The sequence below is a fragment of the Apteryx rowi genome, unplaced genomic scaffold (assembly GCF_003343035.1).
Source record: "Apteryx rowi isolate R43461 unplaced genomic scaffold, aptRow1 scaffold_49, whole genome shotgun sequence".
Lineage (NCBI taxonomy): Eukaryota > Metazoa > Chordata > Aves > Apterygiformes > Apterygidae > Apteryx > Apteryx rowi.
The window spans coordinates 605402-621721 of record NW_020450749.1 but is presented as its reverse complement, the minus strand read 5'-3'; the positions used below and the strand labels follow the sequence as shown (position 1 = coordinate 621721).

Genomic DNA, 16320 nt, shown 5'->3' with positions numbered 1-16320 from the left:
GAAGGCAGTAACAAGAGGAAAATTGGACAGTAAAGTATCTCTTGGTAAAAAGCGCACAGTTTTGCTTTAAGCCACATGGCTACCAAAATCATATAACAGCAGCCACCAGAATGAGGAGAATAGCTCCCCTATCCACAAAATCACCAACTCAGCAAACCCTATCTTTTGTTCATATTGCTGTGCTCTATAGCTAGAAAGGGGATCTGTGACAAAACCTATTCCTCCACTTTAGACGGAGGAAAGGGCTCTTGCCACTAATGAGAATGAGGTCATTCACCCAGCCTGGTGACGAGGTGGTTAAAAGGAGTTCCTGTGGATACCTTAATCTAGGCAGACCACATAGGTATGTGAACAATCTGAAAAACTTACCATGAGGACAGTAACATCCATCAATGCAGGGAAGCTCACTGCCAACGCACTGCGATTGCTGATGGCATGAAACAGGGCAACAGTCAATGCATTCACTGTAGGTTAAGTGTTCAGCACAGGTAATCACTACAAAATAGAAACAGGTTGAAAAAAACAAACGCGTTATGATACCACCTCAGGGCATGAATAGTTTTCACATTTCTCTCAGGTATTTACTTTTTGGTAAGTCAATTGAGTATTTGTTGTCTAGAAACATGAATCAACAGCTTTCATAACACAAACATATGTATTTATATATTTAATTTTCTCATTCTTTCTTTCTCTATAGATAGATAAAAACTACAAGGAGAAAGATACCTGTTTCAGGTGCATCAAGAATTAACAATATTCAATTAGATCACAGGAGACTTGGGGAAACATTCTCACAATAAAACTATTTAAATATTGAGACCAGCATAGGATGGCAGAATATCCATTAATCAAGACTTTTTAGAAACATGTGGGAAATGCTTCTGTCATGGATGACAAAGCTATTTTTGATCCTGTGTTACAGAGATGGACAGACTAGATGATCTCTCATGATCTCTTTCAAACTTTCTTTCAGTGACTAAGATGAAGACTTAATTCAACTGTAATTCAAATTTATTTTTAACAGTCATAACATTTTATACATCAGAAATCTATGAAGTCTTTGTCAATAATTGAGAGAGTAGTTCTATGAAAAACACGTATAAAAAAGAAATTCAGTAATGTTTATGTAGCATTGAAGCGAGGACAGAGTTATACTTCCACTGAGAACTGTATTAGTCCATAGTAGGAAGAAGAACAAAGAAGGAAAGATATGAAGAACAGTATTTGAAATACAACTACTCAAGCATCTGCATACCACACTGTTGAAAGTGCGTTCGCCATCCATGAAGTGGTTTTCCTGCTTGGGCACAGGCCCTGGCATATTCAGTTAACGCTCGACACCAAGTTGCATTATCAATTGCTGACCTTATGCAAATAAAAATTGACATGATGTTATTTTCTCCCTACATTCATATACTCAGTTGTAACCTCATGAATGCTTCTGCACCATTTCAGTTGCGTACAATCATGAGCTGTTTGAGCTAACATTAATAAATAACAGTCTACAGTACTGTGGTGTTTGGTAAGTTTGAAATCTAAAACGGCTAAGATATTCTGTCATGTCTGAAGACAGCTGATAAATATATTTCAAACCTGACAATGATTTCCTAAATAAATCCATGAAAGTCAGCAGAGATACAGTAGTATAAAGAGAGATTTGACTAAAGGTCTTTATTTTTACAAAAGGAATAACATCCTTCAGCAAAGTCACAAGGAGAAAGTGTATGACTTCTACCAGTGAAGAAGAAAGAAAATTATCTCCACCTGCCTTTTATTTTAAACAGTCAGAACCACTTGGACAAGCAGCATACCAGGTTGTGAAATGAGAGCATAAATTCAGATAGTTTGCGTGCTTACAATCAAATTCCTCTTTTTGTTGGATTAAGATGTTGTGGATGCAGAATTATCTATTCATTGTTACTTTTCATTAAGATTAGAAATATTAATGATGTCGCACACTCAGCATCAAAAGAGATGCCATATTCAAGGGAGGGTAAATTAATGAATTATGCAAATAGCTAGGCCTGATTTTGGTCATCCTTACGCCAAAGGAAAGAGGAACAACTCCAGACATTTCTGGCAGCAAAAGCAAAAGCAGCGAGAAGAAAATCAAGACATTTTACTGTGTTAAAAGCATTTTAGGTACAAACTAATATGCAGAAAAAGAAACATTAGTTCTGTTAACATTTACACATTAGCATGATTCATTCTCATGGTATGACTTTTTTTTTTTTTTTTTTAATTAAGAGCTTTGGAATTACCCCAAAACATTCACTTACATGCAAAGATCATTGGTGCAGCTTGCCATAAAAGGAAGAGGACTCACATACTCATGACATTGTTCAAACGGGGGATGTAACAGAATATTACAGAGAGTATATGTCCTCTAAAATGAAAGAGATTATTTTTGAAAAATTTCACAACAGCAATCTTAAGCAGAATAGCAAACTGTGCAAAAGCACAACAGACATCTCTCAATTTGTGACTAGGAATCCCTTTCCTCTTATTAACTAGAAGCAGTAGCCAGTAACACGTTGCTCTCCATCCCACAGTATTCAGAACATGGAATCCTTTATCCAGTACTGTACTGATGGTAATGTAATCTAGCCTTCCTTCCACCCTACCCCTCCCCCAAAAAAAGAAAAGAAAAAAAGAGGCTATTTTGCAGCTAAGCCTGGATGACCTGAAGTTTTGAACTAGTGTTTTAGTACAGTCCTCATTTTATTTAAATCACGCAGTAAAAGGCATCAGAAATTAAACATGTCTGGCTTCAGCTTTAGCTTCAAAATACTTCATTTCAGGGTTTAATCGTCAAAATACTACTTAGAAGGAGAACCTATTGCGTTTGAGATGGACAAAAGTAGCAATAAGTAAATTCCAAACACTGGCAAATAAAATGTGCTCTCAATCTGCTTTCATAGGCCTGCTTCCTCCTATACTTCCTAAGGGAAGGAATGGGAAACAGCTCTAGAATGAGTCCCTACTTTACAACTTTTCACTCATTTAGCCCCAGATTCCAAAAATACTCCTTTTGACTACCTTCCATACAATATAATACACCAGAAAGACCAAGAATTAAATTATAAACTTCTTTAGAAGCCAAATGAAAAATGGACAAGCGAAGCTCTGTTGCAGACGCCATGTTAATCCGTCTCTCCAAAGGCAAAATGAGAACATCTCCAGCCTCCCTCAAAGCACTAAGACAAATTCTGGCTCTAGTAAGAATCACAGACTGTTGTAATATTCCTTTCATGTTATCCAAACCTGTAGAGATTCATGGCTTTGTGTCAGGCAAGGTGGTTCATTGACAAAAGAATTATCCCAATTGGGTGTTCCTTGTGGAGGATTTTCCTGCCAACTCTCTACGAATTCTGTTACGTCATCTGTCAGTTTTCCTAAACAAGATACACATACAGTCACACAGTGACTTGGAAGATTAAAGAACAATGTTTCTATAGGATTTTCCAGAGAAACCCCTCAATAATCTTAACATGTTAAGCAGAGACAGCCAAACACTACCCACAACAGATTAAATTAATCACATGTTAGTTTGAAGACTATCTGGTCCTTAGAAGAAACAAAGTCCCATTGTGGAAGACTTTAAACAGATGGAGAGAAGGTAACTCAGTCAGGTGATTTGGCAAGGATGGGCTTTCGGGAACAGGATTGTGCCTGCTGAAGTCCTTGAATGGAAGAAAGGAAAGGAGAACTGTAATGAGCTGCATATACACAATTCCAAGCTGTTCCTTTATATGGAATTCCCCACAGACAGCCTAATAACGGAGAATGAGAAGGAAGGCACTCCTGGGGCCAGCACAAGGATGCAGAATGACTGCCTATATTAGGCAAATAAAGGTGCAACTTTTTTGTGCAAGTAAGGATGCATACATTAGCTTTCAACTAGCTCATAAAGGTATCACCTATCACTACAATCTGGTGACATTGTTTACTACTTGTATTACCAGCAAATGCTGTAGCCTGTCTTGCTGTATCTTTATTACTACTGCTCCCTGAACTAGTTGGATATAGCTAATATGCAGCACATCTACTGTACTACAATTACAGCTTTATGTGACAGAAATATTCTGTGAAAGGTGAGAGGGTAGGGGGAAGCCTCTGAAAGCAGTGAGGACAATGAGCTATTGATCTGGGTATTAATTTAAGCATTTTGATTTAGCAAGCAAATTATTCAATGGGGTAAGGGTGAATTCTAGCGCAGGGCTGATGCTTTGCAGAACTGGGTAACATAGCTTAACCAACAAAGTAAACCTACTACATATTGTACTCTGCACTTTGAAGTATTACTATAGTATCCCCATTTTGAAGATGAGAAACACAGAGGTAAACAGCCCAACAGAAGGATTTCCAGAAGCTTTTACTGTCTAACTTCAGATACCTTTCAAGGGGCCCAATTCTTTTTATTTTTCTTGATTCTTTTGTTTTGCAGAGTATTTACTGGGGAAAAAAAAATCAAGACTCTTGAAGGCACCTGAAATTAGTATCCAAGGAACTGGGAGTCCTAGAATCACTGTCACTTCTGCAAGTGTTAGCATAAATGAAATGCCAGATCATATGAAATTTGGCAGTCTTCACTGATGTACTTAAAAAAAAAAAAAAAAAACACTCCAGTAGTAGTATATCAGGCTTCCAGAGGCTCCTATGTGAACTTACTAAGTGGGTAGTGAGCACTTAAAAGTAGAAGTTTACCTTTCAGGTCCCAGGACTCTCCCTCTCCAGAGCCCCATGCATATTGACCCCCTTCACTAACAATAGCAACTAGCACAAGCATTTCCATGTATTTTCATTTCAAATGTCACCCTCTTAAACTGAATTAGCATTACAGTTAAAAACTACACTTAGCAAAGTAATGTTTTCAATAGAAAAATCTTTCTGGGAAAAAAAAACAACTCTACTACACATCAGGAAGTATTTTAAATACTCACCATAACTAGTCTCAAGATCATCCTGCACAATAGCATTATTGTTTCCACACAGTCCATGTGTTTTACCCAGATACTCTGGTGCCATTTTGATATATGCTGCAGATGTACCATCCCAAGCCAGAGTGAAAGCATACTGGTGTCTAACTAGGAAGTACCCAGCTAGCTTCTGGATGCGTAAATTCCCAGTGACATAGGGTAACTGTATTCTGAAACAAGCAACATCAGAGACAGAATCAAAAACAACTTTAAATACAAAAATTTCAGTACAAAAATGTTGATCAAAACAATGCCATGATATTAATTTCAGTGCAAAAACAGCATCATAATTGTGAGGGCAATTACCCAAATCCTTTATAGGTGACTTCACTGCTCATCTTTATCTCTTCATCTCCAGAAAAGAATAAACTAATGGATCGTTCACATGAATAAGGAGACGAATGGCATTCAGGATCATTATTGATCTGCCAAATAAAATCACTAGTGTCAAAATTAAGATTTTAATAATATTCTTACTATTCCACATACTACACACCTGATATTTACACGTTGAGAGTGGGATTAGGAATAATTAGTGTGGTGCCATTCTTCCCTCCAAAAAGGGATATAATTAGTTCTCTGTCTGGAACAGTCTTTCCACAGCAGCAGTAGGATTTGAAAGCACACACCTTAGTTTACTCCCAGCCATTTACATTTTGGGCTAGAGTAACTGGAAGCACACACTACTGCTAGATTACCTTGTAGAACCCTGTACTATAATCTCAAAATTAATGCATTATTAGCAGGTCCACCAACAGTAAAAGTGAATGTAAAAGTGCATTCCCCTACCTGTATGGAAAAACTCTGTTCATCTAATTCAGTATGTCTCACAAGGGCATATGTGGATTTCCCAGAAAAATAATAATAAAGTCCATCGAAAGTTTCAAAGTGGTATTGGCCCCATGTTCTGCATATATGATCTCTTTCAGCACCTGTATTATATACTAACAAAAGAAGAGTCACTTAAGAAGTACTACCTTTTTTGGATTCAATACAGTTGAGACATAGTAGCATAGGTAGTAAATTGTGATATACCACCACAGGAAGAAAGAAAGAAAAAAAGAGGAGGGAAAGATACTGGGGGATGTAAACAGAAGAAAGGTGTTCCTGTAGCTGAGGGAACCAGAGTACAGTCCCAGAAACCTAGTGTGTTTTTTTTCCTCTACACACCTGTCTGGCATGTTGGTCCAGTTGCATTAAATCGACTGCAGTTGCAGAGCTCTCTGTGGACACACTCACCTCCATTAAAACAAGTAAACGAATCTGAGTGGAAAAACAAGGCATTTTAAAAACAAATGGTGGTAATTTCCATTCTTAAGACCCAATTCTGCCACTGAATGCAACTCCATGAATGACAAGGGGCGTTGGCTGAGCATCTAAACACTGCGTGAGCCCAGAAGAATCCCATAGGCCTCCACAAACAGCAAACGTACTGGGAAAGCTCCACTTCAAGAAATACAACCAGATGCAGCTAAATCTACTGCACATTTAAAGAATGCCAAATCAAAATGGCCCTTTTAGTTAGTCTGCCATGCTTTTAGCCTCCCTAAGAAACGAATAAAGGATGTGAACTACTATTACAAAGCAAAACAGCATGGTGCAAATGTCCTTTACATAAAAGACTGCTATGCCTAACACTGGACGGGTCATGCTCTGCCATGATGAGAACATACTACCCAGGAAGTATAGACTTTCAGATCCCAGCTGTAGATCTTTCAACTGCCCTCCCTCCATCTTGCAACTTTTAAGCATACTAACTACAAGTACTTTCCATAAATGGACAGAGAAGTATTCTGGTTTCTAGTTTTGTAAGATATAAACATTTAACAGAGGAAAAATTTGATACTCAAGTGCAGTAAGCCTACTGTACATAAAACAAGGTCTTTGACTTGCAGTCACAGATTTCTCCCCACCCCACTCCTCCCGTCCCCAGCAAATCTCCATCAAAATCTGACAACACAAGTTTTCGCAGTATGAGGAAAAGTGTGCACAAGCTAAAATAGGCTTCTTGCTACCAAATTTGTGCTTGTACTAAAATGCTCTTCTGATCATTGCAATACACTCACTTATTTTGCTAACATTTGCCCCTTTAAAATTTGAGTCTCCCCAAAAAAGAATTTGCATCTTAGTAATTGTATATTATGTAAAAAGAGTTATAGTAGTTGTAGCGCTTGGAGAAAAGAAACTGAGATTGTATTTGTTGTGTGAGAATAAATAAACTACTGCTATTTAAAGACTAGAGCTAAGCATACAAGTTGTTTTGAAGAAACTGCTCAGGGGAAGAGACAAACTGAAACTTTAGCCTTTTCATTTTCTTTATCTTTAGGAATACACCATTCTTGAAAAACAGCCTTTACAGATGAATTACTTCAGTGCTATCCTGAAAAAAAAAAATCAGGTTTCACGGAAAAAGACCTTTTCCTTCTATCTTGGTAGAACCCTTACTTATGAAATGTCTAATCAGTCAGCAGTGTACACTAAAGTCATGACATACCTAGAGTATGTTTAGGCTTTTGAGAAAGCTTCACCAGTAGGGTTTGTAACTCTGCTGATCCTGGCAAACTAATATAAGCTCTACTTCCAACAGTCCACACAAACTCTGCAATGGTTTTAAACAGAACTGGAGGGAAGCCTTTCTAGGATACGAACCAACATTTTATGCTTTCATGGGTCACACTTCATCTTTAGGCTCTGTTCTAAAGATAGGCATTCGCTAAAAATACATAGAAAAGTACAAATATCACAAGTAGATTCTGAATCACTTTACAGAACAGTTGAATTTTTTTCCTATAATCTGATTATAAGGTAACAAACGCTTTCTAACAAGTCAAGAGATGAACACTGACATCCCTATTGCCATTAAACAATGTTGAATTCTTGATCCCAACAATAGCAACAGCAATATAAATTCAAATTCAAAGGGATTTTTTTTTTCTTATCTAACTTCTCTCTCCTATTCTAGGAGCCCATTTTATTGGTGTTTTCCAATACCAATTTCCTACCAACATCTTTTACAGCAAGTAATGAGTTTGTTTTGCCAGCAAAGAACTTCAACAGAAACACCGTTATAGGAGACAGTGAGTCATGCACTCTTATTAGCAGCTTTAAATCCACTAAAATGATCTGAAAGCAGGCAGCACACTGAGGGTATCCTGTAAGCATGTCCCAGCCAAAAGTAACACAAGTTCTGATAACAATCATACAGCATTTTTAACAAGCTGCTATAAACAACCACCAGCTTCATTTTAAGCCCCTACTTTAGTCTGGGCAACATTTTGAAATGCCTCTGAAAAAATCTCACACTCACGGTTTGCAGTGCACCTACCACACACAAATTGCCTTTAGATGCAGCCACCAGGTTAACTGTGCTCCTGACACGCAATTCACATGTAAGCTTTTAACTTGTCAGAAATTATGGGCTGAATCCTGTTAATATATTACCTTTAATGAGGCTACTTCAAAAATAGTTCAAATCTCATTGTTAACTCTTTCCAATGTGTGATCAATGTAGAAGTTTCATGAGGAAAAAGGTCACATTTAAGTTTCTTCTGCTTTGTGAGATCTTAGCAACTTAGAAGAAAGACTCTGTGCTAGTATAGTGCTAGAAAGAGGAAGATTTCTCAAGAAACGTATGGACTATCATTACTAAAAAAAAAATAAATTCATCCAAATTAGACCACATGATATTATATAGTCTTCAATTACAAACTTACAGAATAATCAAGTTCCTACACAATTTGTCAGTATTTTCTTGATGATATTTCTATGGCCCTTTTCATTTGTAAAAACAGTAGAAATACTACTCATTTTTATATGACAAATTGCAAAATATTTTGATTATTTTCATTTTCTTTCCAAACCCTCCCTCACCTCCCAAAAAATAAAATATAAGGCCATGCTGAAAAGAACAAAGCAGGCAGAGTAAAAGAGAACGTTCCTCTGCCTGGCTAATCCAACTATCCAGCCTGAATTCTCCTCCTGCCTGGCTCAGGTGAGTTCCATTTTAACAGTTAATGGCAAGCACCACGCAGAAAGGCCCCTAGTTATATGGAGGGCAAGCTGTCTCATTTACACACTCACAGCGAGCAATCTTGTCACTAAGGCAAGAGCCACATTCTTCCCCTCAAGAGAGGCAGACATTGATCTCTTTCATCTTGAGTGTTGTGAGACCTGTGCAACCTGAGATCAAGTCCGTTCTTTGTTTCTCTAAGATTATGCCCTATTGCCTGTCCAGTTACAATAATCTGCAATTAGACTGCAAGTCATGTTCCTGCAGAGGAAGTTAGCCCCCTTTTAATGTTGCAAGTTGAATGATTCTACTTTAAGCATGGCTCAGGTAATCCACTCCAAGCTACATTTCTTCCGATGCAGTTTCAACTGATCTGGGGGACACTTGCTGTAACTGGGATCTCTCTTGCTCCCTTTTAGAGAGAAAGGGAGTTAGTCACATCAGAATTAGAAGTCAAATGATCTCATATGATGAGCTTTTTCTTCTTTATGAAGTCCTCTGTCTTGTCAATGTATGATTCCAAGAAAATACTGTACTGCTGTACCTGCTTTTGCCCCTTTTTACAGCATTGGAGAGTATCTTTCCTTACACTTTGTAGAAGAGTTCTGTGCGCAAAGATTTAGTTATCCTTAACCAGCCAATGAGAGGGATATGGTGTTAATCCAGATCACATCCAATGATCTTACTACTGTGAATAGTGTGGCCTCCTTTAATCACAGATTGGGTCAATCCATTTCTAGTCAATTAATGTTGAAATACTTCCTCAGCTATCAGAAACCCATAACAAAGGCTTTGCTCAGATCTTTGTCATTAAAAGAATATAAATTCCCTAAATAAACTGACCTATATGATCTCTCTATCACAAATTTAGGTCTCTTCCCGAGGCCTGAGAAGCATTGTATCACCTGCAGGAGAGGAAGAAACATCAAGACTAAAATGAAGTTTAAAATTAAGAAACACTAGTTAAGAATACTGCATCCTTGGTTTACCTGAAAGTGACCTCTATTAAAAAGTCCTTAGCTCCTCTTTTTCCTTTGACATTATGCCAGCTGAGCATGTTGGGTTGAAATCTGAAATTGAAAATTGGTGAGACCTTTCCAGCAAAAAGTGGTAGACCTAACTAACATGATTCTGCTCACGTAATGTAAATTCTAACCAGTGATGTCGTTACAAACTGTAGGTCACCCTAATAGTATGAACATCATTGTCATGAAGCAACTTGTTTTGAGTTCCTCCTTTACTGAACAGGGTCTTATGCTCATTATTCATCATGGCCCTTGAAAAAGCAGGGCTGTAATCCAGCCTGCTTGCACTTTATTACAAGCATTCCTGGAGATCTCTGCCCAAGCTTCACAGAGGTGGCTCTTGTCACTTGTTGAGAAGAGATGCTTAAACAGCATCACGTAAACCTGACAATATGAAGTTCCAAACTCCATTTTAAAAGACAGCACAGTTCCCCCAAATCTGGTTGGCTTTTCAATTTTACCTCACCCTAGCTCTGAGCGCAAGTTCTGCTGATTTCAAAGGCATCTTATATCCTTGTCAAAATAAGCATATATTTTGAAATACTATAGTTTAATATTTTTTGTGGTTTCACAACTATGATATTGTGCCCACTTAGTTTATTATGCTTTCTTATATTACTGCTTTTCTAACAAAGATTTATGATCTCTTAAACATTTTTCAATTGCCAATCGGTTACTTATCTTGGTTTGCTCACTCATGACTTGCACTTCTGATTTAGTAACTTGTTTCTTAGGAAAAACAAAGGAATAACAGAACGGGTAATTTATATAATACAAAGTCCTTCTGCATGAAATGAGATACAGTCACTGAAGAACAGGTCTACTCTTGGAGCACAAAGAGGTAACTGCAAAGAAAGCATGCATTTGTATCCCATACAAAACTTACAATATTAACTCAGGGAGACATCTAACTTAAAGTTTCCTTGAACAAAAGTAAAAGCAAGTCAGTACAATCAAGAACATGTCTGACTACTAAAACTACCATGCACTTTGACTTTTAAATGCTTGGTTTCTTAACCATCACGTCAAACAAGTTGCTCCACCAACTGAATTTTGACCTCACTGTAATAAACTATTACCATCAATACCATATTAACTCTTGAAGATTTTTTTTTTGACTGATGTGGACCTTCATGTGGGTATTTTTCTGTAAAACATTAAGCATTTACTGGTGTTGGAATTCAGTATTTTATTAAGACTTATTTGTTGAACATAAATCACTAAAGACAGGTTTCCCTTCAGGATATTCATTATTAGGTTCACCTGGACAGAAAAATTGAGGTATGAGAATTAATTTAGAGGAGTTATCTGAAAGTGATGAAGTTTTACGCAAGCTAGGCAGGTACAAGGTCCAGCTTTTTTCCTCAGTTCTTATGATTCTGTCTATTTACCAACTTTGGTCCAAAGACAGTTTCAGAGATCTCGACAGTCATTTGTAGAAACAAACCAAGACTTTTCATGATCTTTTAACAGATGACATGTTTTAAAAGTTTTATGTAATTGTAGAAAACATTTCTGCCTGGAAGTTACTGAATTACCAGAAAGATCAATTATTGCAAATGCTGCAAGTTTTATTCCGGACTGAGGAAGTAGAAAAAAAACAAAGCAAAATCAGCAGTTTGGGGTAAGAACTTGCAAGATGCATTAACTAAATCTATTCCCATTTCTTAAAGAGTAGAAGTTAAAATATTCAATTTTAAATTCATAAGTATAACTTTTGCTGTCAGCATTCTTGAATTTTTATGTTTTGTAACTCACATAATTTCCACCGTGCACATTCTTTAGAATGCTTCCAGGTGTCCCTTTGACTACGGGAGAATTAATACAACAAACCTGAGGTCTCTGTGGACATTTTCTTGCATTGTCCTTCAACTAAGTCTTTGAAATGCCCATAATGACAAGTTTTTTGTGACATATAGGTTTCAGCAGGATGCAATACAGCCTTGAAACAAGGACAAAGATCTCATTACAACAGGATGCAAAATTTTCCTTTTTGAGATTCCTAGGTGAATGAGTAGGATGTAATTTTAATCCTTCGCTACTCAGATACTTCCAGTTAGCTCTAGATTTTCTGCTCTGATGCATCTCTTGAAATCAATCTTTAAGTACACATATTGTAAAAGACAAGTTTCCTTCTATAGTAATGGCAACCCACAACATTAAAGCGCTGTAGCAGGCATGAAACTTTAATGCAAGAAAGTTTAAAATATTTACCTCTTAGTAGTTTTCAACAGTAGTGTGAAACTTACTTTCATTAATAATTTGCTTTTCTGGTCCCAAATTGTTAATATACTTTCGGGTTTTGTTTGTTTGTTTTAAGCTTAACATGAAAAACAGATTTATGAGGAGGAAAGTTAGAAGCTTTAACAGCTATGTAAACAAAATGTTAACTGTTGTCAATTGCTCTGATGAACATTAAAAAAAAAGAAAACACACTCATCTTCATTGGATACAAGAAACTAACACAAGATTTCTCTCATTTTATTTTAATTTCACATTTACTCCTACTACACCAAGCTTTTTTTGTTCCACTGAAATACACCAGACATTACATTGCTTCCTGAATTGCTTATATTTGAATAACACAATGCAAAGGTGAAGAGACCAAGTAATAAATCATGCACCTTTCATATGAAAAGCCCACATAAAACATGTTCAGCTATATCTACATAGGCAGGGTTATAGGAGGTGAGGAAAAAAAAAAAAAAGGTTACTTCATCCTCTAGCAGTCTAGTCCCTGTTGCAAAAAACATCTGTGGTAATCAGTTTGTCAGTACGTTGGAGAATAATTTTCATAGAGACATCTTGTCACTAGACTTGGGAAAGAAGCCGATAACTTACCTGATTGGTTGGTTTAAAAAAATAAAAAATAATAATAAAAATCAACCACCTAGTATTTCATGTATCCCCACATTAGTGCAAACCCCAGTTGAAAGACAGAACTAAAGCAGTTTGCATCTCCCTTCAGAAAGGTCAAAATGACTCTATTGTTCTAAGTGTTCAGAATATGTGTTGCCATAGCACAGCTTTCTTATGAAATGTGGGAAAGAGTAGTAGTTTCAGTCACACTCAACACCATGAAAAGAAGGTAGCAGAAACTCCTAAACAGAGCAGAACAGGTTGGGTTTTTCATTTTCTTTTAAAAAGACGTCTTTCACACACAGACAACAAGAAGCTCAATTTCCCAGAGTTTACAGGGATTTAAAAAGGGAACTTAAGAGTCTAGGTATTCCACTGTTTAAAGGATTTAATAATCATGATTTTATTTAAGTAAGGACAATCATCAGTAATTTTTAAAGTGCGTCTCTAACATTATATTGCCAAAGTAAGCACATCAGAAATGAAAAAGCCTCATGTAATATTTTGGCCCATAAAAATATGGGATTATGAGAGAAAACAGTTAGTTTATCCCATTGCATCTAGGCAGGGCAACAAAACCTAATTCTTGCTATCATAACCTCATCCTCCTTTAAAAACTTACACATGTGATGAGTTAGCATGAAATACTTGATACCTGATTCATTCTCCCTCTTCCTAGATTTGTCCTTCCCTTTCTTAAAAGAAATTAAAACGGGCCTTCTTAAGAAGTGATAGACTTGCATGTAAATCCTTTGCAAGAGTTTTGTTAAAGTAACATAAGGTATCTAAAAAGTCTTTTTGCCAGCTGGTGGTCCTGAAAGAGAACATGAAATCCACTACGCCCATTAAAGTAATACTCACTTGGCAAACCCAAATACAGGGAACTGAATAATTCTGCACTTTAAGCAAGCAAGGATTACAGTAACAAATTTCTTTGCAAGATTTGTACATCTTTGAAAGCTGCTTTATTTGGTAAAGAGGATAAATAGATCTAAGAAAAGAGCTACTTCTTGGTCAACAAGCTAGAGCAACCCTCAAGAGCAAAGGGAGTTGTACTGGTATCAACTGCTATATTTGTAGAGTAAGTTTATCTCATATAGTAGAGAGGTTCATACATAACAATAAGTTTTTATTTGAATAAGATTATCTTTCTTCAAACCCTTCTGCCTCTGCATTCAGGGACACACTTCTCAAAAGCTTCTGAAAACAGTGTTTCAGTGTTGGTTAGAACAGAAATCAAAAGCTTTTGGAGATGTCACATCTCTAATCACAACTGATAGGAGTTCTGTCCACCCACCGGCCTTGCATTTAGCTCTATGAAGCCAGGGCAAGGGGGAATGAAAATCCAGAGTATTCACTATTAGGTAGGCCAAATGTCCAGTTCAACCAATCAGACTTACTGAAGAGAAACTCAAGGTATTACAACACTTCTAACTAAAATTATTTTGAATTACTTTATCTCCTTTATACGAAACAAGTATGAAATGGGTTCTACAGAAGAGCTAATGTAGATGACTTTTAACCTTGAGTAAAGAAATTTAAGCCTGTTCACTTCATTGCTGAAGGTAAGATTGAACCAAAATGTCAGATGCAAACTCTTCAAACTACCTGCCTAACACTGCAAATTCGTGGCTGAGTATCTGGTCCTGCTAACCCATAGATTACACACACACAAAGCATACCCATACATTTCCTTGGGAAAAAAAGTAACAAAAAAAAAGTTTGCCAACACATAGCAGATACAGGACAGGTAATTTAATTGCTTCTAGGCACCTAGCCACATCTTTAAATATCTCAGTAAAAGAGCAGACTGGCCTGCTGAAGGTCCTTTGTCAAAAACAAACTGCAATTACAGATGCCCTTTCAAATGATCAAACCAGAACCAGGTTTAAATGTAATGCTAGTTCAGACCCCATGATTAATTGCCATACACCTGTAGCCCTTCAAGACCAATCAAGTTAGGCTCCCTTATTTGAAAGCCTATGATAGCTTTTTAATATTTTTTTTTTCTTTACAGGACTAACTAAATGATGCAAAAAACAAAGGAAAAAAGTTATTTCAGATAAAAAACAATAAATAACTTACTGGATGGTCCACATTTCATACTGTGAAGTCTTCTGTTCTGAGATGAAGATATTGTAGCAGATGAAGCATTATAAACTGCCATTCTGAACTCCTTTCAAAAACAACAACAATCCATTTAAATGGCTATAACTAAGATACTTCACTCATAGACTATGAGATTTTTAAATTTACCATTTTTAGTAAGCTCACTGCTCCTTACAGACTTATTAATGAGTTGTCAATAAGCAACATTGTAAAGTAAAAAATATATAGTCATTCTATATTAAAGACTCCTGCAAAAGAGTATCAAAGCACATCATATCTGAGACAGCAGGCAGATTTTAAGCCAGTTAAGCCAAAACGCCTATAAAATTACGAAAACTGCATATACAAACACCCTCCTCTGTGCTCTTCACCATACTCTTCACTCCAACAGTTACAGCCTCTATACCCTGGTACAAATATAACATAATTCTCAGTATAAAAATCCTGCTGTTTTGGAAATCCTTATCATTAGTTTACCATTATTTTAAATGCTTTTATAGTATATACATGCAGAAATCACTAAACACCACCATAATTATTAACAGGATGTCCTGTAAGGCTATAAATTCATGCCCTATTTTCAAGGATCCAATCCAAAACACAATGAAATCAACAGGGAGGGTCTTCCACCAAATTCAATAAAGCCCATAATAGTTACCAAAATATTTTCTACCATCTTCCCCTCGACCTTTTTTGGTTGCTCTAACTTTGAAAAAAAACGTACAATGAAAATCTACAGATTGAATTCCTTTATGTTCCACAAAGACTTCTGCCTTCATCCATAGGCAGGAAGACATCTTGAGTTTTCTCATATTAGTTCTCAACACAGCAGTGAATGAAACTTTCTCTAATAAATTACCCTTTGGGATCTCAATGCTTCTAATCTATTTCACCTTGTAAGCCCTTTCATAAACTCCGTTATGTCATGATACTGGGACTCCCCCTGCCCCTGCCAAGTGCTTCGTTCATATCTTCCGTTCTTGCCATATTCCACTGTTAACCCAACTTCCACTCCATCCTTTGATCTTCCATCTATCAATGGTGCCAGGATGGCCTACAGTTAAAGGTACAATGCCTGAATGTAGGAGTTTCTTCCTGTCTTCTTGCAAGTGCAAAGTTTTAGCATGGTACTTACAATTTACCTTGGCTACCCCATGTACAGAGAAATGGAACTATGGATAAATCCAGTTATTTATACACAGAGCTACTGCAGATATGTTTTTAGAAACTCTCTCAGAGATGCAGTTTTGAATGTCCAGACTCAAGGAAACTTGTGAACAAAGATAAGCCCATCTCCAAAGGAGCATTTTAATAAGGGAAAGAAATAGGACAAGACCTG

The 16320-nt window shown here is 36.7% G+C and overlaps 1 protein-coding gene across 1 annotated transcript in view; it reads right to left on the bottom strand.

Annotated features, from left to right (window-relative positions):
- OTOG (otogelin) overlaps positions 1-15039 on the bottom strand; it is a 106656-nt gene extending 91617 nt beyond the window's left edge. Inside the window, exons 1-9 of the mRNA XM_026078980.1 lie at positions 14958-15039; positions 6150-6242; positions 5769-5923; positions 5286-5404; positions 4944-5149; positions 3265-3395; positions 2280-2386; positions 1256-1365; positions 370-495 (exon numbers count right to left, since the gene is read on the bottom strand). Coding sequence (XP_025934765.1) covers positions 370-495; positions 1256-1365; positions 2280-2386; positions 3265-3395; positions 4944-5149; positions 5286-5404; positions 5769-5923; positions 6150-6242; positions 14958-15039 — 1129 coding nt within the window. The remainder of the gene's footprint in view (positions 1-369; positions 496-1255; positions 1366-2279; positions 2387-3264; positions 3396-4943; positions 5150-5285; positions 5405-5768; positions 5924-6149; positions 6243-14957) is intronic.
- Between the last annotated feature and the right edge of the window lie 1281 nt (positions 15040-16320).